Source organism: Triturus cristatus, chromosome 2_1, assembly GCF_964204655.1.
Source record: "Triturus cristatus chromosome 2_1, aTriCri1.1, whole genome shotgun sequence".
NCBI classification, from domain to species: domain Eukaryota; kingdom Metazoa; phylum Chordata; class Amphibia; order Caudata; family Salamandridae; genus Triturus; species Triturus cristatus.
Window position 1 is genome coordinate 671761580 of NC_140581.1, and position 25987 is coordinate 671787566.

At 44.8% G+C, this 25987-nt stretch overlaps 1 protein-coding gene across 1 annotated transcript in view; it reads right to left on the reverse strand.

The window, feature by feature from the left end:
- The window catches only part of TMEM232 (transmembrane protein 232), a 684788-nt gene extending 660027 nt beyond the window's left edge, over positions 1-24761 (reverse strand). Inside the window, exons 1-2 of the mRNA XM_085640765.1 lie at positions 24653-24761; positions 23825-23964 (exon numbers count right to left, since the gene is read on the reverse strand). Coding sequence (XP_085496891.1) covers positions 23825-23943 — 119 coding nt within the window. The 5' untranslated portion in view covers positions 23944-23964; positions 24653-24761. The remainder of the gene's footprint in view (positions 1-23824; positions 23965-24652) is intronic.
- Between the last annotated feature and the right edge of the window lie 1226 nt (positions 24762-25987).

Genomic DNA, 25987 nt, shown 5'->3' on the forward strand with positions numbered 1-25987 from the left:
TCTACCAGGCACATGGCAGCCCACTGAAAAATAGGAAGATTTGGTCCCACTGGGCAACATACCAGGGCATTGATTTACCCCCTCTACCACGATCAGACCCAATAAATCCACCCCTTACATCTTTCTATTAGATGCCCAAGATGAGCAGTTCTATCATCAATACCCATACACTTAGACATACTACGTTCAGTGAAATCAGTGGTAACCTGTGCCAAGTTTTAGTTATTGGGCCTGCTGATTTGCAGGTTAGCTTGTTGTTTAAATATAAGTGGTACTTCCTCATTCAAATTGTATCCATAATGCATGCTTCGGGCTCCACCCACCATGTACCATTAAACTCAATAAAGTTTGTTTTGAAAAAAGAAATATAGACAATCCTGTGTTTTTAAAGATGTGGAATGCAAATATGGATCTACAGTTTGTTGCAGATAATTTATTTGCTGTTGCTCGGTATGTCACCTCTTATATAACAAAGTCAGAAAAAACTGAGATGAAGTAGATGTAGGAGGAGATTTCAGCAGAAAGGACTCTTACTAAGAAATTGTACAGTTTTAGTTTGAAAATGCTTTCTCACCGAGAGATCGGCTCTTATGAATGTGCAGACCAGTTAAGCTCGGCTACTTTGTTTTCTAAATCTAGAGGAGTTCTATGGATGAGTTTAGGGCTAGCTAATAGTCGTAATAGAGTACTATAGTCTTTTCCTGAAATCCAATATCTTGCAGAATTTGAGGCACATAGTACAGATATTCTGAAGACTAACATGCTGGATACGTATTATCCAAGAAGGGAGTCCTCATCCTGAAAGGACATGTCTGTATGAAATACTTCAACATTATACATACAGAAATAATGTTAGTGAAAATATAGAAGAAAGAAAATTTGCTGTTGATGGATGTGAAGGATGTTTGGTCAGACACAACAAAGGAAATTTAATCAACCATCGAAAGCTAAGTTGCCAATCTTCAGATAAAAGAGAGTTTTTCTACTTAGCTCTGTTGCAGTTGTTCAAGCCATGGCGAACTGAAAGTAAGCTACTTGGAGAATTTGACTGTTATGAAAACTCATTCAACACTGTGAAAGAAGCCATTGAGTATTTCCAGTGTATCTTCAAATGTTGAGAGGTGAGATTGAACAAGGAGAAACAATTGCTGCTGAGATAGCTAGAGAGATTTTTCAGAGCAGTCAAAGTTCAGTACCTGGAAGTCAAGATCCTCTTGGGCAGCTAATCATTAAAAATTAAGCTGAAATAGCTATGAATAAGGTGGAGAATGCAATGCAGCAAGCAAGACAGGAAACTGTAGATGTAGAACTAAGGCATCATTTAAATACAGGTCAGAAAGAAATATTTGAAGACGTAAAAGATAAAGTAGAACATTGATTTCTGCATGAGAAAAAAAGAGTGTTCATGTTCTAGATATAAACCAGTTCTATTTTACATAAGTGGTCAAGCTGGAACTGGAAAAAGTGTCATGATTAAAGTACTGACAAATTAGCTACAGAAGACAACAGATTCCGATTTGTCGTGAGTAGTTACTGCACCAACAGGTTTAGCAGCACATAATATTAAAGGAGTTACCCTTCATCGATTATTAATGCTGCCTTTAGAACATGACAACAAATTAGAATTCAACAAATGATCTGGTGATGCTTGTCATGAAGTGGGAAAAGTATTAAAGGAAATTAAAGCTAGTAATTAATGATGAAGTCAGCATAGCGTCTAACCTAATGCTTGTTGTTATACATTTAAGAATGCTGCAGATATTAAACTATGACGTGCTTTTTGGAGGTAAACAATAATTAGTCTTTGGAGACCTGCTACAACTAACTCTAGTCAAAGGACAACTGTCTTCAAGAAACTACTACATAATGATACAAGAAATTCACTAGGAGGTGTTGGAAATGTAAACATTTGGGAAACCTTTCAATACAGAGAGTTAATTTAAAAAATGCGACAAGCATCAGATATGTATTATGGAGATATACTAAAGGACATAAGAGTGGGAGTCCTCACAAAAGGGGGGAAAAGAGATTAGAAACCTGTCTCACAAAAAATCTACTTCCAAGTAATGTTTCAGCTGCAGAAGTAATGTATAAGCTTGTTAAGGAAGAGAAGTCTATTGTTTGTTTGATGTCAACTCTTGAGGAGTGTAGTAAATTCAATGAACAATTATTGCAATTGGAAAAAGAAGAGATCATTGAATTTACAGCAAATGATCAAAATGAACATCAAGGAGTTACAGTGCTACTAACAGAAAAACTAGAATCAAAATTGGGTAGCTTAGAAAAGTCTGTGTCAAAAACTGCAGGATTAGAAATGCAGTTACCTATGTGTAAAAATTGTCGTGTAGTCTTACATCTTAATTTAAATGTTGAAGAAGGGCTAGTTAATGGCGCAATGGGAAAAGTTATGAAATGTATTAATTATCCAAACAGAAATGACTTGGAATACTTAGCCATAACATTTGATGATGTTGGTGAAGTTAAGCAGATTGGTAGATGAGTTGTACGTTTCCTACTCGTGAAAGGCTTGTATGTGCAGCGAAAGCAGTTCCAGTGTCTTTAGCGCATGCAGTAACTATCCACAAATAGCAAAGTTTAAGTGTAGATACAGCTGTTGTTAATATTGGTAGTAGTGTATTCAAAGAAGGAATGTCATATGTAGCTTTGTCGCGAATTAGAACATTGCCAGGTTTATTTCTGATAGATTTTGATGAGAAGAAAGTAAGTGCTGATGTGAGTTGTGTAAGGGAGTATAATCGGTTAAGAGATCAATATGCGCCTCATTTAGGCCAATATCCTATGTTTGAAAAAACGATATTGCATCCAAAGCGGAAAATATCAAAGCAGTCTATCAGAGCTGAACAGAAAGATAAACAAAAGGAAAAACAACAAGGACCTAAGAAGTGAAAACTACAACACAATGAGGAAATAGAAGGTTATCACTTTGATAATAAATCTGGAGTGAACTGTTATCCAAATGTAGTGTAAATGCACTATACCATTTGCCTCATTTTACAATTCTATTAAAGAAAAGGTAGATAAAAGAATGTCTTCACAACTATGTAGTTTACTTGAAGAATTAGGAAGTGACAAAAGTATCATACATTCTGCTGCTACTGGAATAAGAAAACTTAAAGAAGACTGTTCTGGATCAGTAGTGTTTTCTCAAATCTTCTGCAGGATGCTCATGAACTTTTTATGGTAATGCTAGGACTTTTAGAGGAAGAACATGTGAATATCAATGTATTATTTGGTCCAACTTATAAATGGAACCATAACTGTGAAGATTGTGAATTTCCGTCTAGCACTAAAATCAATTCAGAACGATTCCTATACTTGACATTACCAGATTGTAAAGCTGTGCCCTTTGAAAATGTAACTAAAAACGCCTATCAAGATATGACCTATCAATCAATCAAAGCTTTATTTCAACATGTGATGTCATAAAAGCACAAAGTACATAAAAAACAATTTCATAGCAAATGCATTTTAAAACATGTCGTAAGAAGATCTAGTTAGCTAATATACAATAAATATCTAAAAATTTATTAAATTTAACAGCTTTGGAAATAAAAAAGAGGGGATTTAACTGGGACTAGTAAATCTCTGCCTTATCAACCATGCCCAGCCTAAGAATTTGGCCACCCCGCAGACTATAGTGGTATTAGTGGATGTTTTGAGGATTCTCAGGGCTTCAATGTGATCCCTTGTTCCTAGGTGTAAACAGACAGGCCTAAGCCATTTCATTCTTGGTGGTGTATAAGCTGGGCAGGCAAAAAAGAAGTGGGAGATATTTTCGGCAGCACCAGAGCAGAATGGACAATCTGGAAGAGTCTTATGGGGGGGATTCCACTTACTGGTGGGGTCACGGAGGGGGAGGGTCCCGAATCTGAACTGGATAAAAAGAGATCTATCCTTGGGCTTCGTAATGAAGTCCAGATGAGGTTCTAGAAGAGGGATAGATTTATGCTGGCGAAATGCCTCTGTCAACCTACCAAGATTAGGATCTCTTAGTTCCAAGGCATCCATCCATACCCAAAATGCTCGTTTAGCTTCCTCCTTGGATATTGGTGCCCCCAAAACCCGGTCAGATGCGAGGCCAGTTGCGACCAAAAGCTTTTTAATATTTGTGAGCCACTCAATTTTATGGGCTCCTCGCATATTCATAACCTCCCTTAAACCATCGGCGTAGTTGGAAAGCTCAGGGGTATGCCACAACCGCGCCCAGTATAGCAGAGGGCGAAGGGTGGCTAAATCTCTAATAGAGCGCCTACCGAAGTCGCTCAATAGTGGTTTAGTTGGGGTACCCCTAGGGAGTGATGCAAGTTCTCTAAAGAACTTGTTTTCATTGGTCACAAGGGCATCTACACAACTGAAGCCTGTCCAAATTGCAGATCAGAACTTAGGTCAACAAATATGTCATAGTCATGCTACAACGATGCAGAGTGGATGGTACTAAATTAGGAACTGAAATTACAAATTTCGTAGCTGGACAAATTTCCATTTCAAAAAGAACTTTCACAACTATAGCAATCATATTTCATGAAGGAGTTAATATAACCTCTGGCCACTACACAATATATTTAAGATGTCAAACAGGATGGACAGGGTGCAATGACATACAAGTGACATTCATATCAAGACTACCTAAAAAGTTACCAAACTCATATCTGTTATTTCTAGAAACGAAGTTCTAAGGAGAATTAAGGATAACAAAATGTGGTATTGTGTTGAAATATATATGCATTATGTGTTTCTGAGACATTATTCAGCCTATTAGGGGTATTGTCTACTGCATGCTGTTAGAAATGAAAGACTCTTTTTAACTGCAGGAAAGGATTTGAGGACTACATTATCTTACCACAGATAAAAACGAAATGGAGGTACTATAATACCATTAGCCTTAAATTGCATCTAAGAAGTCTCTTCGCCACTAAATAAATGCCCCCTTTGGTTTCTGCTACAGCAACATGTAAATAGTAATGTGTGTTATTTTTTCGTACATGGACCAAGAATATTTAGACATCATTTGGCCTAACAGGGATGATGTTTACAAAAGAATATTGAAAAATTAAGACTGCTTCATAATTGTTCAACATTTTGTACCAGATATAAAACTATGAGATTTTTTGTTAATATATAGTTGCTTTCATTAAGGTAGTAACTTGTCAGCAAGCCAGTATTAACACATTTGTAGTGAGTAGAATGCACAGTATGACATATTTGTAATGATCTAATATGTACATTTGTTTTTTTTACAATCCATTGATTGTTTTTCCCCACTGTTTGATGATAATGCTTCACACTGTTGAAAGTGAAGAAGTATGAAAGCTGAAAACAGTAACAAATTTGGCTATGTTGAATTTAAGTTTTGGAATAAAAATATTGTGTATTGTTGTGGTTGTCTAATGTCCAAAATGAAATCCTAATACATTTTTCTCTGTTTCTATTTTTTCACAGTGGTTGGAGATTGGGATATATTACGTGTGTCAAATGTCTAATCTAGTGATGGAATCATCGAGTCACTAATATACTCATCTCATCATCCACAAACTACACTTGCACTCATGCAATGATCCCAGTAGTACCCATATAGTCAACCAGTCACCCACACACTACCTATGCACTTATCCAATCACCCAGGCACTTCCCATGCACTCATCCAATCACCCAGACACCACCCATGCACTCATCCAAACAACCAGACACTACTCATGCACTCATCCAATGACTTAGGGACTACCCATGCACTCATCCAATCACCCAAGCACTACAGTTGCACTCATGCATTTACCCAGGCACTGCACTTGCACTCACCTAGGCACTGCGCTTATACGCATCCATTCACCCAGGCACTACACTTGCAGTCATCCAATCACCCAGGCAATGCTCATGGTGTCATCCATTCACTCAGGCACTATCCATGCAGTCATGTAATCACCCAAGCACTGTGCTTGCACTCATCCATTCACCCAGGCATTACACTTGCACTTATCTATTCATTCAGGAATTGCACTTGCACTCATCCAACTATCCAGGCACTGCACTTGGACTCATGCAATCATCAAGGCAATACACTTGTACTCATACAATCACTCATGCACTACCCATGTAGTCATGGAATCACCCAGGCACTGCACCTGCACTCATTCATTCACCAAGACACTGCATTTGCAGTCATTCATTCACCCAGGCACTACACATGCACTGATGCATTCACCCAGGCACTGCACTTTTACTCATTCATTCATCAAGGCTCTGTGCTTGCACTCATTCACTCACCCAGGCACTGCACTTGCACTTATCCATTCACCCAGGCACTACCCATGCACTCCTCCATTCACTCAGGCACTACCCATGCACTCCTCCATTCACTCAGGCACTACCCATGCAGTCATATAATCATCCAACATTGCACTTGCACTTATACAATCACCCAAGCACTACACATGCACTGATCCAATCACTCAGGCACTACACATGCAATCATCCAATCACCCAGGCACTCACCATGCAGTTACCCAACCACTCATGCATTCAGTTAATCATTCATGCCCTCAGTCCATCATCCATGCACGATAATGTACTCATTCTATAATGCATTCATCACTCATGCAATCATTCAATCATGCATGCACCACTTATGCACTCATTCAGTCATCCATGCACCACTCATACACATATTCAATCAAACATGCACCATTCATACACTCATTCAATCATCAATGCACTACTCATGCACACTTTCAATCACCATGTACATGTTCATACACTGATTCATTCAGCGTATCTGTTTTTAACTGAATAGATGGTTGTTTTGGAGGTTTTTTTGTTAATTTTGTAGTTTATATTTTTTTCTTGCTGGAAACAAAAATGGCAACTGAGAGTGCAAACACTTCAACAGGCACTCAAAAATGTAGAAAAACTATGAAGGGCCAAAAGTAAAATAAAAATCATCATTGCAAAGGGCAGTTATGGACTGCTCTCTAGTACTCATTTCAAAGCCACAGTCCATGCAGTATGATGCCATGTGGGAAAACTCTGGAGTCAAATCTTGAAGTTGAGATTGGACCTCTGAAGGGACTCTGCCCCAGAGTTGTTGCGGCTGCTATTAAAGTTGAGGGTCCTTCAGCCTCATATTGCCTTCTTGCTGCTTTTAAATGATTGCCATGGTATGCTTTTAGAAGGTAAAGCATGGACGTAGTCCCACAAGAATAATTCTTATTTTTACCCCTTGACAATGTCTTGTTACATATTGTGCATTGTACAAATTTGGCGACTGTTTTTGGTTCTCCCAACGGAATCCTGAAGAAATCCCAGGCAATGCTTGATTTCTTCTGGTCCCTCATCTCCAGAGTCACCAGAATCCATCTCTTGGACTTCCTGGTCCACCTGCTGTCCCACCTGATGTCCCTCTTCTGGCTGAGTTGCCATTTTTGCAAAAGTATGCAAAAGAAAAAAACACTCCAACAAAGGCTAGTGAGCTGCTCACAATGAATTCCTCTTAAAGAGTGTTCAGGATAGATAAGTGAGCATGTTCTTCCTATTCTTATAGTTGAAAAGGGTATCATCCAATCATATTCCTTTATTTCCCAGTCACATGATCTTCATGACGATCAGCGTCATCAAGATCAGAAATTGAACAGAATATTTTATTTGGAAAAAAGTACTCAAACAAAAGTGTTAATCGATTGATATTAAACCCCAAATGTGGTTCATACGATGTAAAATGTATAAATATATGTTACACGCTTTACCGACGTCATCGCGGTTTCCGGCATTGATCTAATTACTCAAAACACCAAATACAATTGCTTTAATTGAAAAATCTTTCCAAAAGTTAGGTTTAAAGAGTATATCAATAAACAACTTCTGTCAAATATTAATTAAAATAAGTGTAAGTGTTAGACCTGTCAGCCCTTTGGGTGGTCCCTCCTCATCATTATTTATTTTGTCCCACTTTTGCCTCAAACCCTGTTTGAATTTTTCCTTTTTGGGAACCACCAGACTTTTTCGTGTTGCTGCAGATTCAGGGAGCCATTTTAGCTACCCCTGAAACTTCTGTCTGAGGGCCTGGAGCACAAAATGGTGGCCACCTGTGACATCACCAGCATCCACTGGAACCTACTAGCACCTTCCAGAACATTCCAGAACCCTGTGACAGTTGGAGGCAGTTTAGAATGTTGGGAAGCTAAGACAGAGAGTTGGCAGTTGGAGCTGGCAGTTGGCACCTGACTGGTGAAGAGTGAGCAGCAGAAACCTGAAGGAGGAAGGAGTGAGGCAGCAGGGGTGGAAACTTGTGCCTGGAGTGGGGTCCATAAACCCACCCTTGATACTAGTCCCTACTGACTGAGCCCAGCCTGGAGCCCTGTGTGGGAAGAAGCAAGAAAAAACCATCCTAAGGACCTGGACAGCAGGAACAGGCCTTAGAAACAGAGAACAGCAAGATCCTGACCTGGAAACTGGTTTCCCTGGAGTCCGACGTCGAGTAGCCTGAGACCTGGAGCCCGAGGTGGAGAAGCGGCGCCGACTGGAAAGCGGACGTCGTACCCGGAGCTGCCAGAGGTCGAGAGAGGGCGCCGTCAGAGGTCGTGAGGAGTACCAGAGGTCGAGGAGGAAGTCACCCGAGGTCGAGTGAGCGGCGTCATCGGAGGAGTGAAGTCCGCCCTCCGGAGTCGTCGGAGACCAAGGTGAAGTGTACCGGAGGTCGGGAGTGAGGATCGCACTCCGGAGTCGCCGGAACCTGAGAGAATCGTGCCAGAGGTCGGGAGTGGAGGTCGCACTCCGGAGTCGCCGGAAACCTAAGGAGAGGAGCACCGGAGGTCGGGAGTGAGGATCGCACTCCGGAGCCGCCGGAAGGCGACATCGAGTCAGGGCCGGCCGACGTCATCGAAGTTGAGGTCGCCATCGGACCGGAGCCGCCCGAAGTCGACATCGAGTAAAGACTGCCCGACGCCATCAAATCGGAGGTCGAGATCGAGCCGAGGCCGCCGACATCGAACCGGAGCCGCCTACCGGCGTCGTCAAGAACTGACATTGTGCCGAGGCCGCCGACATCGAACCGGAACCGCCTCACGGCGTCGACACGACTCCAGCGGCGTCGGAGCATCAGAAAAAGGGCAGTAAGTGGAGTAGAGGGCGCCTAAGGCCCTGTGGAGACCTGAGAGACTGCTCTAAGGGGCTAGGGAGGTGCTGGAACCAACCTGACTGTGCCAGGGGTGAGCTGGGACTAATCTAGAGAGGTTGTGTGGAGGGAGAGAGCCAGGTCTCTGGTATTCCCCCCTTGATCTACCTCAGTTTAGGCCTCAGCCTTGTCCAAGCCAGGGAGTAGACACCCTCAAGCCTTCCACATCCCCACAAGCTGTGCCTGGGCCAAATCAGCCCTTAGGAATTCAAAAGTGATCTGATTCTATGAGTGTCACTGTCAGCTTTTAAGTATTTATTAGGGGCACTGTATTTATTGTATTTAACCTATTTATTGCTTCACTGTATTTATTGGTCCACAGTATTTATTGATGCACAATATTTATTGGTTTACAGTATTTATTGCCTCAGAATATTTAATTGCCTGTATGTATTGCACTTATATTTATGCCTTCATTAATTATGATCACCCCTATTTATTAAATCATTAAGCCAGTATTTATTTGACCTGCACTATCTAAAAAGTTTGTATATTGTGATTGTTATTTATTTATCTAATCAGCAACTAAGAGAAAAAGAAGATAAAGAAAGATATTTTCATAATTTTTACGGTGTAGAGTCGTTTTTGGAACGGATGCACGCATGGTTATTGTTTGGGTATGTCGTATGCTTAGCACGGAGCCTGATTCCTGACCACTCGAGCCAAGCTACCACTGTATGTCCGGAAGACCACCACCACCCTTTCAGAGTGGGAGTGTGGTTTTCTAACATAATTGGTGTTCAGTGGTGGGATAGAGCTGTGCCTACGTATACTCAACAATAACTGTGGGTAGTCCATAGGCCTACACCGGGAGTTTTCTCAAAGCGGCCTTCCTAATTGTGGGTTTTTGTTTTTTCCAAATTTACTCTGGTGGTGGGAGGAGGTATTATTAAAGGTACCCCCCTGCATAGTTACTGCACAAAACCTGTCCTCTAACCTGAGTGGGCAAGATGGAGTTTGTACTAGAAAATCTAGAAACGTACACTGTGGCCCAACTCAGGGAGTTTTGCCAGCGGGAGGGGGTGTACTGTCCCCCAGGAGCAAAGAAGGGTGCACTCCAAACCAGCTTAAGGGCTTGGGAGGAGGCACGCCGAGAAAGCAAGGCTGAGGAGGAGGACAGGGATAGAGAGCCTGATACCGAGGGGGCTGAGATGTACCAACCTGAGGTGGGGAACCTGTCAGCGGGGCCCAGAACCCTTTCTAGGAAGGGCAGCAGTGCCTCTAGCGGTGGCTTGTCTGAAGTGGAGTTAACAGACCGGAGGGAGAAAAGACAGCTCACATGGGACTTAGCAAGGCTGGAGAAGGAGAAGGAGGAGCAGAGGATGGCCCATGAATTACGACTGAAAGAAATAGATCTTCAGATCCTGAGAATCGGGGCACAACCTGTTCCTAATGGTGGCAGCCAAACCCAAGAGATCACCAGGGAACCTAAACCCTACCTGCCAAAGGACATAGTAGCTAGCTATGGGGTGGGTGATGATATCGCCAAGTGGCTAGCGGCCTATGAGGTCTCGTTGAGGGCCCATGGGGTTCCAGAGAAGTACTGGGGAGGGGGATTGTACAAGTACATGCCTCCAGCTGGTAGGGATGCTTTATTGGCCCTCGAAGAGGATGAGCAGACCCACTACCCCACCATGAAACTGGCGCTCATCAGAAAGTTTGGACTAACACCTGAAAAGTACAGACAGAAGTTCAGGGGTAGTCACAAACTGGGCACACAGAATTGGGTGGACTTCCTGGACTATGCAAAGAAGGCACTAGAGGGTTGGATTCAGGGCAGTGAAGTGAGGAACTACGAGGGGTTGTTTGACCTAGTACTGAAGGAACACCTGCTCGAGAAATGTTTCCCTGAACTGCGGCAACACCTGGTGGATAGCAAGCTGACCAGTCCCCGGAAGCTTGCTGAGGAGGCGGACATTTGGGCTAGTACCCGGGTGTCCACAAGGGGGACTGGAGGGGATACTCAAAAGGCCGGACAGGGCGCCCCCCAGAAGAAAGAGGGAGGGGAAAAGAAAAAGGAGTTCTCCAAAGGCCCCCAAAATAACTTCCAAGGGAAGGGAACAGGATTCACCCCTAGGGCTAACCCACCCAGAAACCCTAATCCTGGCCAGAGTCAGCAGCCAAGGGTTGTCCATTGCTACGAGTGCGGTGGCGTTGGACACTATAAAGGAGATCCGAAGTGCCTGAAACGACCACCCCCTCCCATTGGAGGAAAGACCCCCGGAGTAGCTAGTGCAGTGCTCGGGGAGGAGATGCCCTTAACTAAGGGAAGGGAGTGGGCGGGTGTCACTTTAGTGTCCCTGGGAGAACGGGAGATGGTTCCTAAGATCCAGGTGCCCGCAAATACCGCAAAGTATGGGCAGTGGGTCACCATCAACGGCCAAAGAGGGGAGGCTCTGAGAGACACAGGAGCCAGTATGACTATGGTGCGTAGCCAACTGGTGTCTCCAGAGCAGGTAATTCCCGATGTACTCTACCCAGCCGCGATGGCTGGCGGCAGAACAGGCCACTATCCAGTGGCCGAGGTTCCCTTTGAATGGGGGGGGGTTGCAGGTTCACTTCGAGTTGCCGTAAGCCCTGCCGTGCCAGTCGATTGTCTGCTGGGGAATGACATGGAGCACAACGCTTGGAAGGAGGTGGAATACCGGACTCACACTGAGATGCTGGGTACACCTGATTGGGCCTGTGTTAGCACAAGGTCCGCGACTACCCGAAGAGGGAGTTCGTTTCGGCTGGAGCCTGGAACAAAGGCCCAGCCAGCTGCCAGTCAAGGGAAGAACCGAGGACAGGAGGAGCCTGCCTCGGCGTCCCCACCCCGTAGGACGGATAGGCCACCGGAGGTGGTGGACCAGGAGTCTGCGGTGGGGGACGTTACCAAACTGGAGGACCTACCCATCCCGGCCGAGTGGCACGTGGAGGGAGGCCCGTCCAGGGAGGAATTCTGCCAGGGCCAGAGGGAGTGCCCTACCCTTGAGGGGCTGAGGCGACAGGCCGAAGCCCAGGCAGCAGGGAACGTTGAAGGGAACTACAGCGTTTACTGGGAGGATGGCCTCCTCTACAGTGAACCCAAGGCACCCCTACACGGATTGTCACGAGCCTTGGTAGTTCCTCAACGTTATCGAGCCTTCCTTCTGGAGTTGGCTCACGAGATACCATTGGCAGGACACCTGGGGCAAGACAAGACCTTCGCCCGTCTTGTCCCACACTTTTATTGGCCTCAAATGAAAGTGTCGTCCGATACCTACTGCCGGACATGTGTGTCTTGCCAAGCCAGTGGGAAAACAGGGGTGAAGCTGAAAGCTCCCCTGGAACCACTTCCTGTCGTTAGCACCCCCTTTGAAAGGGTGGGCATCGACATTGTGGGTCCGTTAGATCCGCCAACATCAGCTGGTCACAGGTTTATCCTGGTTCTGGTGGATCATGCCACACGGTACCCAGAGGCAATACCTCTGAGGACCATAACAGCACCTGTTGTGGCTAGGGCCCTGATGGGAATCTTTACCCGAGTGGGTTTTCCCAAGGAAGTTGTGTCCGACAGGGGGACCAACTTCATGTCAGCGTACATGCGGGCCATGTGGAAGGAGTGTGGAGTGACCTACCGGTTCACCACTCCTTACCACCCCCAGACCAATGGTCTGGTGGAGAGGTATAACAAAACCTTGAAGGGCATGATCAGAAGTCTGCCTGAAAGCCTGCGGAGGAAATGGGACGTCCTCCTACCCTGTTTACTTTTTTCCTACAGGGAAGTGCCACAGAAGGGAGTGGGCTTCAGCCCCTTCGAGCTTCTGTATGGGCACCCTGTACGTGGACCTCTCAACCTGGTGAGAGACGGATGGGAAAGAACTCCCAGAAAGCTTCCCCAGGATGTGGTGAGCTACATGCTGGCCTTCCGGAGCCAAATGGCTAAGTTGTGGAAGCAAGCTTCTGACAACTTGGAAGCCAGCCAAGCAGTGATGAAGGCATGGTATGACCACAATGCTCACCCGGTGGAGTTGGAGCCTGGCCAGAAGGTGTGGGTGATCGAACCAGGAGAGCTTAGCGCCCTCCAGGATCGCTGGTCAGGACCCTTTGAGGTGTTGGAGAAGAAGGGTAAGGCTACCTACTTGGTGGACCTGAAGACCCCTCGTCAGCCCCTGCGGGTGCTGCATGCCAACCGCCTCAAACCCCACCACGAGAGGCCCGAAGTCATCTTGATGATGGTGACTGACGGAGGAGAGGACGTGGAAAGCGAACCTCTCCCAGATTTGTTTGCGTCTCAAGAGAAGGATGGGTCGGTGGAGGGAGTGATTCTCTCCCCATCTCTAACTCCTGAACAGCAGGAGGACTGTCGCCAGGTCCTGGGGCAGTACTCTTCGTTGTTCTCCCTTGTCCCGGGTAGGACTCACCTGTGCGTCCATGACGTGGACACAGGAGACAGCCCACCTGTGAAGTCCAAGATCTACCGGATGTCAGACAAGGTGAAGGCCAGCATTCATAGTGAAGTCACTCAGATGCTGGAGCTAGGAGTGATCGAACCTTCTAGCAGCCCCTGGTCCAGTCCGGTGGTGTTAGTACCAAAAGCTGCACCACCGGGTGCCCAACCAGAACTGAGGTTCTGTGTGGACTATCGGGGACTGAATTCAGTGACCAAAACTGATGCTCATCCGATCCCTAGGGCGGATGAATTGATTGACCGGCTGGGAGCTGCCCAATATCTAAGTACCTTTGACCTTACTTCTGGGTACTGGCAGATCTCTTTGACTGATGGAGCAAGGGAAAGGTCAGCCTTCTCCACGCCCAATGGCCACTACCAGTTCTGTGTGATGCCCTTTGGGCTCAAGAACGCACCTGCCACGTTTCAGCGCCTGGTAAACCAGATCCTCACCGGAATGGAGAGTTTCTCTGCTGCTTATCTGGATGACATAGCCGTCTTCAGTAACAGCTGGGAGGATCACTTGCGTCACCTGCAAGCTGTTCTCCAGGCCCTGAGACAAGCTGGATTGACGATCAAGGCCAGCAAGTGCCAGATCGGGCAGGGGTCGGTAGTGTACCTTGGACACTTGGTGGGTAGGGGAGCGGTGCAACCCCTCCAGGCGAAGATCGAGGCCATCATGGCCTGGGAACCCCCCAAGACACAGACTGAGGTCCGAGCATTTTTGGGCCTCACGGGATACTACCGCCGCTTCGTGACGGGGTACGGTACCATCGTAGCCCCCCTCACGGAGCTCACGTCCAAGAAACAACCTCGACGGGTAGTCTGGACGGAGGCTTGTCAGCAAGCCTTTGAGAGATTGAAGAAAGCCATGTGCGAGGCCCCGGTCTTAAGGGCCCCAGACTTTTCCAAGGAGTTCATTGTCCAGACAGATGCATCAGAACATGGCATTGGGGCAGTGTTATCGCAACTCAACGAAGAGGGTCTGGATCAACCCGTGGTCTTCCTATCCCGGAGACTACTTCCCAGGGAACAGAAGTGGAGTGCAATAGAGCGTGAAGCCTTTGCAGTGGTATGGGCTCTGAAGAAGTTGCGGCCATACCTGTTTGGCTCGCACTTCTTGGTTCAGACCGACCACAGACCCCTTCGTTGGCTGATGCAAATGAAGGGGGAGAATCCCAAGTTGTTGAGGTGGTCTATTTCCCTACAGGGAATGGATTTTCAGGTGGAACATCGGCCTGGAGTGGACCACGCCAATGCAGACGGTCTCTCAAGGTATTTCCGCCTTAGTGATGAGAACTCCCAAGGGGTTGGGTAGCTCTCCCCACTTTAAGCTGGGGGGGGACGCGTGTTAGACCTGTCAGCCCTTTGGGTGGTCCCTCCTCATCATTATTTATTTTGTCCCACTTTTGCCTCAAACCCTGTTCGAATTTTTCCTTTTTGGGAACCACCAGACTTTTTCGTGTTGCTGCAGATTCAGGGAGCCATTTTAGCTACCCCTGAAACTTCTGTCTGAGGGCCTGGAGCACAAAATGGTGGCCACCTGTGACATCACCAGCATCCACTGGAACCTACTAGCACCTTCCAGAACATTCCAGAACCCTGTGACAGTTGGAGGCGGTTTAGAATGTTGGGAAGCTAAGACAGAGAGTTGGCAGTTGGAGCTGGCAGTTGGCACCTGACTGGTGAAGAGTGAGCAGCAGAAACCTGAAGGAGGAAGGAGTGAGGCAGCAGGGGTGGAAACTTGTGCCTGGAGTGGGGTCCATAAACCCACCCTTGATACTAGTCCCTACTGACTGAGCCCAGCCTGGAGCCCTGTGTGGGAAGAAGCAAGAAAAAACCATCCTAAGGACCTGGACAGCAGGAACAGGCCTTAGAAACAGAGAACAGCAAGATCCTGACCTGGAAACTGGTTTCCCTGGAGTCCGACGTCGAGTAGCCTGAGACCTGGAGCCCGAGGTGGAGAAGCGGCGCCGACTGGAAAGCGGACGTCGTACCCGGAGCCGCCAGAGGTCGAGAGAGGGCGCCGTCAGAGGTCGTGAGGAGTACCAGAGGTCGAGGAGGAAGTCACCCGAGGTCGAGTGTGCGGCGTCATCGGAGGAGTGAAGTCCGCCCTCCGGAGTCGTCGGAGACCAAGGTGAAGTGTACCGGAGGTCGGGAGTGAGGATCGCACTGCGGAGTCGCCGGAACCTGAGAGAATCGTGCCGGAGGTCGGGAGTGGAGGTCGCACTCCGGAGTCGCCGGAAACCTAAGGAGAGGAGCACCGGAGGTCGGGAGTGAGGATCGCACTCCGGAGCCGCCGGAAGTCGACATCGAGTCAGGGCCGGCCGACGTCATCGAAGTTGAGGTCGCCATCGGACCGGAGCCGCCCGAAGTCGACATCGAGTAAAGACTGCCCGACGCCATCAAATCGGAGGTCGAGATCGAGCCGAGGCCGCCGACATCGAACCGGAGCCGCCTACCGGCGTCGTCAAGAACTGACATTGTGCCGAGGCCGCCGACATCGAACCGGAACCGCCTCACGGCGTCGACACGACTCCAGCGGCGTCGGAGCATCAGAAAAAGGGCAGTAAGTGGAGTAGAGGGCGCCTAAGGCCCTGTGGAGACCTGAGAGACTGCTCTAAGGGGCTAGGGAGGTGCTGGAACCAACCTGACTGTGCCAGGGGTGAGCTGGGACTAATCTAGAGAGGTTGTGTGGAGGGAGAGAGCCAGGTCTCTGGTATTCCCCCCTTGATCTACCTCAGTTTAGGCCTCAGCCTTGTCCAAGCCAGGGAGTAGACACCCTCAAGCCTTCCACATCCCCACAAGCTGTGCCTGGGCCAAATCAGCCCTTAGGAATTCAAAAGTGATCTGATTCTATGAGTGTCACTGTCAGCTTTTAAGTATTTATTAGGGGCACTGTATTTATTGTATTTAACCTATTTATTGCTTCACTGTATTTATTGGTCCACAGTATTTATTGATGCACAATATTTATTGGTTTACAGTATTTATTGCCTCAGAATATTTAATTGCCTGTATGTATTGCACTTATATTTATGCCTTCATTAATTATGATCACCCCTATTTATTGAATCATTAAGCCAGTATTTATTTGACCTGCACTATCTAAAAAGTTTGTATATTGTGATTGTTATTTATTTATCTAATCAGCAACTAAGAGAAAAAGAAGATAAAGAAAGATATTTTCATAATTTTTACGGTGTAGAGTCGTTTTTGGAACGGATGCACGCATGGTTATTGTTTGGGTATGTCGTATGCTTAGCACGGAGCCTGATTCCTGACCACTCGAGCCAAGCTACCACTGTATGTCCGGAAGACCACCACCACCCTTTCAGAGTGGGAGTGTGGTTTTCTAACAGTAAGTATGTGTTCTCGAGTTTTGAAAATGCCATTTGAGATGTCATCAGTGATGTCATCAGTGATGTCACTGGCCATGTCATGAGGTATGTAATATATGAATATGAGGTCATAAGCGGTGCATGGCGGTGGGGTAAGAGTATAGTTAGCCCAGCTAACTATAACTGCTGAATTTCACTGGTTTTGTACAAGTGAAACCTGAGCCTAACAATAACATCTATGTAACCTTTGGTTTTTTTTTATATATTTATATGTGAAGACACAATCCTGGCACTAAGTTTGTTTCGGCAAAACGTGCAGGAACGGACCACAAGAAAAAATGGTTTTTTAACGTGTAGTTTATTTCTCCCAAAGCAGCATGATGCGTTTCGACCGGGTCACCCCGGTCTTGATCACATGATATGCCGAGACCAATAGTGCAATTAAATACTGTTTTCACAGAGGTATAGCCCGCCCACTTGTTTCATGGGGCTACATAATACAACGTTATTAGAAAACACACAATTTACACATGATTAAAATAGTGTAAAAGAAACGTTTCCTTTCAGAACAAAGAATATTGTAAATGAGTACTGAACAGGAATACAGATTGTATAATTAGTAATCACTTCTAAAATGCTGCATGCATATCTGAAATAGAGGGCAAGTGCCCGATTACTATGAAACACATGTGTTGACCAACTCAAATTATGTATGTCTGTGAATATACTTCATGTATATAGTGCAATACCTTGTGTGAAAAAAACTAATGCATGAAAAACCTCATGTGATACATAAGCAATTTTTACCTTAAAAATAACTTAAAAAATAATAGTTTTGCTGGATGGCCTTAGACGCTAAAACCTCAGATATATATATACAGTGCATTGGAGTGATGTGGAAATAACATGTTCCAAGATGGCCGCCACATTTTCATTGTAAGACTACATCATGCACAACTATGGGTAGTGATTGTCTTTTGTCAATGTCTATGCCTATGCATTGCAGTTTTTTAAAGTATTTAAATGGAACTCTGTATGTGGCTCGGCATATCGTGAACAAGGCCGTGAGGTAACAGCTGAAACGCATTGATTTTTTACTCTATGGAATAAAGCCAGATTACAAATCTATGGAGTGCCGATTTCGCTTTAATTTTTAAAAGAGGAGGCTTTTTTTTAGATTTTATATATATATATATATATATATATATTACCTACTGGCGGTCGCCAGTAGGTAGTTATAGTTAGGACCACGTTTCCATAGGAAAACCTCAACATTCTATTTTGAATAACTTTGGCGCCGGTCGACGAATCCTCGCGAATTTCTCAAAATAGGTGGGGCGCTACGCTCCGCTCCTACCCTGAAAGTCTCGGGGGGATTCGTCAAGCGGGGGCTGAGATAAAAGGGGGGTCCCAAAACGCGTTTTTCCCATGCATTTTTCCATAGGACCTTTAGAACGAGCTACAGCCCGAACGGCTGAACAGAATTACTAGAAATTTGGCAGAGAGGTAGTCCCTAGGTCAAGGAAGTGCCTTTTGTAGGTTTGGTGTAAATCTGTTCAGTAGATTCTGAGAAAATAGCCTTTAAATCAATATATATATCTGAGCCCGCTTACGGTACGCTTACCGTACGCTTACGGTAAGCGTACGGTGGCGTGCGCGAGCGCGATTCTGATTGGCTCTTAGATCTTAGTAAACATTCGAATCGGCAGAAACCAGGAAGCGGCGTCCGCCATTTTGTCTACCGCACTGAGTGTTATGTATCAAACATGATGGCCAAAAACATGTTACGGGGATGTTTTGACAACTCCCTCTCACATAGTCATGTTGAGGGAGTCCCCAAACATCCCCCAAGAGCAAAAACGGCATTATTTTTTTTTCGGCAATTTTGCGGGGTACGCTTACCGTACGCTTACCGTAAGCGTACGGTAAAAAAATAAAAATAAAAAAAACACTATCCACACTTTCTCCACCCCTTGTGCAAATGGTGGCCGAAGGCCACCATTTGTGCATGGCTTATCAGAGCACAGAAAATTTTCCCAAAAAATTTCAACAGATTACCTATCACAAGGAAGCGCATAATATGTCCTCCATGTGCGCACGGTGCGCGAAGCGCATCGTGCGTACATGGCCCATCTAGCGTAACGTGGGCACGGCACTAACTGCGTAAAGTGGGTGCGCGGTGCGCGAAGCGCACCGCGTGCTCACTGTGCGCGCACGGTGCGCGAAGCGCACCGTGCGCGCACGGAACGAACTGCGTTAAGTGGGCGCGCACGCCACGAATGGCGTAAAGTCACTTAGCATTTAAAAAACCGTACAAATTCACTGAAAAAACCATAGGTTTCACACACGTTATAGTTAGGAATTAGCATTTAAAAAACCTTGCAAATTCACTGAAAAAACCATAGGTTTCACACATGTTATAGTTAGCGGAAATTTTACTGATAAAAAACCAATGAAATTGCCCCGTTATAGTTAGTGCTGGCAACTATAACTCACGCGACCGCAATCTTCTGCTGATGACATATGTGTCTTTATGAAAAAAAAATATTTGTAATATATGTATAGCTAAAAATGTATGGAAGAAGACATGGGCAAATAAGTGTCTAAATACAGTATTAGCATCAGCAGAGGATTGCGGTCGCGTGAGTTATAGTTGCCAGCACTAACTATAACGGGGCAATTTCATTGGTTTTTTATCAGTAAAATTTCCGCTAACTATAACATGTGTGAAACCTATGGTTTTTTCAGTGAATATATATATATATATATATATATATATATATATATATATATATATATATTTATATATATATATATATATATATATATATATATATATATATATATATATATATATATATATATATATATAAATTCTCTTAAAAAAAGATATGAGGCCTTACCCCATATTCTGCTGCAGAAGGGTTTTTCAAATTTCCTAAACTCACTGGTACCAACACCAAGAATTTTCAGAACCCTTGAGATTTTAGTGAACAGATGCTGCAGGCTAGCACCCATCTCTAAAAAATGTTCCAGTGCCAGTGCAGTTCACCATCTGCCAAGTTCTGATAAAGAGATATCGAAGGGCATGATCAAGGTTGTGGCATTTACAAATAATTATTGTTAGAGGGGAACACAAACAATTGTACCGAGTATGGTATTTTGGAAAATCACAGCATGTCTACTATTACATCAAAAAACTGACCCGCTTAGTTTGTTAAAGCTAGGTAGGCTGCAAAAGTTTGCCATTCTAAAAATTGTGTCATGGGTCTAAAATGTTTGGGAAACACTGTTTTACAGGGGTTTCTTGGTGATTGGCACAATAAGTGCTGCAACGCACTAGTAGCATTTGATTTACAATCCCTAGGTACTTGTAGTACCATTTTCTAGGGACTGAAGTGTGCCAAATGGCTATGTATCAATTTTACCATGTTTAAAGGAGAGAGCACAAACACTTTAACATTGGTTAGCAGGGGGAAAGTGCAGAGAATTCTAAATCAGCAAACACAGGCTCCGACAAACATTGGGGCGTTAAGGCAAAAAGTATTGGGGGATACTATGTTAAGGATATCAGGTCTAACACATCTCATTCAGGAACTTGGGTTTGTAGTGAATTGGGAGAAATCGGATCTAATCCTATCTCAACTAATGGAATTTCTGGCGTTCCTAGTGTACTACAAAAGGGAAATTCTGCTAATCCTGGCAACCAAAGTAAATGTATTAAAGAGGGAGTTGACATAGTTGCCGTCCTTCTCTGTTATATCCATTTGCCAGTTGGCAAAACTGGTTGGTCATTTGGCTTCTTTCATTCAGGCAATATTTTCAGGGCCTTTCCAATATTATGCCCATCAACGCAAAAACATAAAAGGGATCATGCTCCTTTGGACAGAAAGACTCTGGGAGAAAATGCAGGGTAGCTGGATCATCGAGCTGCTTGGAATGCAGCAGCGGCTCCTCTGTTAAGGCGGGGGCGTGCTCTCTCAGCAGTGAAAACATGGAAAATAAAATGATAATAAAACAGCTTATTATTACTTTATTTTTCTCACTGAGCTGAGTCTAGAGCTGGGGGTAATGCTTCCTAATGGACAGCAGCAGCTGCAGCATGGAAGAGGAGTGGTGGGTACAGCTGCAAGTGCGCATGTCAGTTTGGCGGGGCACTTAGATATCTCCACCTGAGCTGTGCTGAACAGCCGGGTGGAGAACAGACACAGGCTCCCAGTGCCTGAATGAGTGTCAAACCAGACCGCTCAGATTAATTGCGGCTTTCCTCTCATGCTGGATATTACCAGTATGAGAGCAGCGCCTGGATTGGTGTTGGGATTCTGGGAGCCTGTGCATGGCGTGCCGAGAGTCGAGATGAGCAGAGGAACAAAAGAGCACCGAAGCGGCGGCTGCTAGGTAAGTGTAATTTCTTTTCTTTTTCTCCCTCGCGCTGCCCCCCGCTCGTCCTCCTGACTTTAATTTCACAGCATCCACCACTGTTGGAATGGTTGTGCATGCCCAGATCCTTTCAAAGAAAGACACCAGTCAGTGGCTGCGGGGAGCTCGGTTTGGCCAGTCGCCAGGTGGCAGAACATGGTCAAGAGTCATCAATGCACATCAAGTGTGTAGAGCTATTTGCCGGCTCCTTTGCGAATCGCAAGTTGTGCACTGCTTTTACGAATGGATAGCTTCACAACGAGATATATGAATCATCAGGGAGTCAGTGAGTCAAAGCCTTTGGCTTAGACTGTGGAAGTCTTTTGAGATTTCTACCTCAAGCAAAGTGTTTTAGTTTAGAGCAGGATACCTTTTAGATGCTCACAGTATGTTTGCGGATTGGTATTCCAGACTACAGAGGGACCACAGTTACTACTGCATCTATGGATGTTCCATTAATTTAATCTATATTATAGATCTATTCGCTTCCAATCTGAAGTCTTAGCTAAACCTCATTTGCCGCTGGAGACTGGAACCAATAGCGGTGGCATCAGATGCTTTTCAACAGAAGTCTTAATCCCATTTGGGAAAGTGTCGTCCCAAGTCTTAATTCCTTATCTTCATTGGCATCCCACAGAAAGTTCTCTCAAACTATTAATAAGCACATATTTGCTTTATCTGCTGGTCTTGAGCATATTGACAAGAAACCAATACAGGAACATTGTTTAGTTTTGCAGATTGCTGAAAGTTGTAAGGTACTCAGATACTCCTAAATTCCATTATTCATCCCTATGGGTATTATTCTGTCCTCTAACTGTTTCACTCATGGCCAGATAATGATTCCATTTCTCTCAAAATGTTGTTGGCAAAGTTAACTACATTAATCCTTTTTATTTATTTCAGGAACGTATCAGATGTTAGGATATTTCCAGAATAAAATTGGAGGAAATATGAAGGGGACGAGTATTGACTTTTTTAGGCAGTTCCAGCTTTAATGTGTGCAGGCCATAGTAGAAAATTTAAAAAGCAGTTTACCTCACATATTACATTTTCAAAGGCATTTTCCAAATTGGAATAATGGGTTAACCGAGATCACAATTAGCCAAAATATAAGGAGTATGTACATTTCAATTCGGTCTTGAACATACTGTGGTTATGAGGACGTGGAAGTATGGAAAAGGAATAGCGAATCACCACAGATATCCAAAGGAAAGCAAGAGAGGGGCTGAAATAGGGAGCTAGCCAAAAAGGGGGCACCCAATGGCAGGGAGAGGAGATAGTGTGAGGATTCATATTATGACTTGGCCCTCAATGGCAGTTCCAGCCTGTTGGTGAGGAACTGCTGTATCAAGTTAACCAGATAGCATAAGATGTGTATTTGTAAAGCACACATTCACCACGACGGATATCTTGGTGCTGAAAACAGATTTTTATTGTTACCCAACTCAATGGTACTCATTTTATCTACCTCAGAAGTATGTAAGACTGAGTGGACCTGCTGGGATTTTAACCTGTGACCAGGAGGTGGAAAACAAGCCCCTACAGTGGGCGCATTAGTCCACTAAATCACCAGACCCAATAGTGTCACAAAGGACAAAACGCATGAGAAATGGTGAAGAGCTCAGTGTCACTAAGGTCACAGGTGTCAGAAAGGGATACTTTGATGGAATAAATACTGAAGGTGTGGGCATAAGTACAGTGTAGGGTTTGGAGCACTATGCAGAAAACTTGCGAAATCAACAGAGCAAATAGACAGACTGGTACACAGGAGCGTGGGCGGTGACCAATCCTTGATGACACAGACATCTGGAGGGAGTAGTATCTTAGGACAAAAGATCTTGAGGGCTATCAGGGAGCTATATAGATTGAGTTATAACATACATTGCAAGTGAGAGTTGGAAGAGCATTTACTGACAGGTATGCTCTGGAGCCCTTCCTTAAAGTCCTAACCAAAGGGTGCCTAGACAAAGGAATTGTTCATCAATGTCCTACTCCAACTTCATGTGACCTCCACTTCTACCATCACTATATAGTCACTAACAAGTGAAGAGTGTAGCCAGGGCGGGAGCCAGGCAGGACCCACTGAGCTGCTGCAATAATGATGACTGCCAGGACCAGTACAGAGAATTGGGTAATGAACACACCCTCAAAAATCAGAAGAAGGAAACACTAACCGGGGAGAATTATAAAAGAATCCTGCCCTGAACTAAAACACATCTCCTGACCTTTCGGTCAAAACCATGTTCAGTCTTATGGCCATGGTATGTCTTTTCGGTTTTTGTTTTTCTTCTTTTACATGTGAACCTTGATTTGAAACCAAAACCTTCTCTCTCCCACAAGTACTTATGCTACTCAGTTAATAACTAGGTGTTTCTACAGGCATTACTTTGTTTCTGCTGCTATTCTGCAGTATGGTTTAGTCTATTTTTTACTCAAAGACCTATTTGCATCACAAATATTAATTCATACCTCAGTTCTTCACGGGGACGTTCCACCGCCTTTTCTAAATATTTCTGTTGACAATCTTGATGCCGTCTTTGGGCTATTATTCCAAATTTGTGAACCGGTGGCACTTTAATGATCGGCATGCTGTCTTTCTAAAGGCCACCCTATAGGTAAACGGAAATGGAAATGGAAATGAAAACTTACTATTTAAACAACCCTAACAAAGTATAAACACTAATTAAGCCACCTTCATCTGCCGGTCAACAAAATGTTAACGTATTTCTGAAACGCTTTGTTTAAAGTGCCTAGAGTGCAGCTTCTCATTTTACAATTACAAGATATGTTAATTCATGTCAGTGCGCTGTAATTCAAGTCCTCAAATCGTGTGACGGTTCGGAACAACAACACAGTAGAATAATTAGTTAAAAATAAGTTGTCAATATGATATTAATGTCAAATGTATGAAGGCATGCTTGAAAATCTATTTTGTGAATAGAGCAAAAGGCTGAACAACAGCAAGCACACATGAAATCAATAAAACAATATGATGTAATATCACATTTCACGCATGTTCAAAACGTAAATACAAAATGTTATCTGGTGATGCATTTGTCTCGCAAGTAACATTGACAGTCAAAATCAATCTCTCTCTAACGTCCTCTCTGACTCTTTTATCTAATTCCCTCCTTCTGCTTTCCTGTTGTGAGTCTCTCTCTCTCTCTCTCTCTCTCTCTCTCTCTCTCTCTCGCTCTCGTTCTCTCTCTCTCTCTCTCTCGCATCTCTATCAAGGTCATTGAATTACAACTAGTACCGTGTGCTTAAAATCTGTGGGATGAGAGGATGGATACTTACTGTAATTATTAATCTCTGTATCATCAGCAGTTTTGTCTGGACTCGTGTCAACCCCACAGATTATAATTCTAAAAACATTCAGAACCAGCGCTCACAGGGGACTCGTTTTACTGGTCAGCCAGAGTGCCGTATTGTTGTAGCAACTGGCGCCTTAGCAACAGCTCTGTCCGCCATGCTGTTATAAAGTCAAGACTGCAAACGGCCCTCACTTGTTTTACGGCAGATGGTTAAAGATGGTTATACAAGAGGTCGGTTGCTGCCCCATAAACGCATTCGAATTTGTTGTTTAACCAGCGGTTCCTTGGTAACAATAAAAGTTGTATCGTTTTTAGAGTAAGCGCCCCAGAAGCAATACATTGTCAAGAGCGTGGCATGATTTAACATGCTAGTTCGGAAACGGGTATTTTGATTCTCCTGCACGAATTTATGGACCAGGAGCTGTGCTCTCCGCTGAACCCGTGGCATCTAAATATTGATTTTAATGTATATACGGAGTGCCTCATTTATGAGAGGTTTGTCTCACGTTTGCACTACACAATGTGGTACATGCGCGACGCAAACCTCAGAGTCAGATTTTTAAAGCCATTTTGCGTGGCTCTGAGTGGCTTCAAAAAAATCTGGAGCAATGCAATGCCGCGCAGATCGCTGTGTTGCGTTACTCTGACCTGGGTAGGCGTTCCATGGGCATTGCGAGGGTGTTGCCATGCCACTCCTATGGATTTTGACGCATCCCCAGATTTACAAGAACTTGTAAACTTGGCAATGCGCCAAAAACGGACTCCTTCCCAGGGGATGCATAACAGGAGAAATATTTATATTTCTCCTTGTTTCTTCCTTCTTCTATCTGTGCTGCATTTTGCACCAAACATAGAAAGAGAAATATGCCTCCCATGATTGGTTTTGTGCAGGAAGTTGCCCCTTCCTGCACAAAAACAATCCTGCATGCAACACAGGCACCCTTGCACCACAGTGCAAGGATGCCATTGTTGGTGCTAGGCTGCCAAAAGGGCGCCCGCGCAAGGGAAAGGACAGGAATGTCTTATTGTCTTAAATACAGCGCATTCCTGCCCTTTCCCTGTCAAGCAGTGCAGCGCAGTAAGGTGACTTGCTGCACTGCACTGCGTGGCTTCCTCATAAATGAGGCCCGAAGAGCCCATTTGTTCTTACAAGGATTAACCGTGGGTAGAGAACTCAGCTCCGCCCGCGGAGTGTGCAGAGTTTTGCCTACTTCGTGTTCCGCGGAGAACGCGGAGTAGGAAAAACCCCGCACACTCCGCGGTGGAGACGAGTTGGCCTGCCCCGCCTCCCACCCGCCCTAAAATAACAATTGCTAAA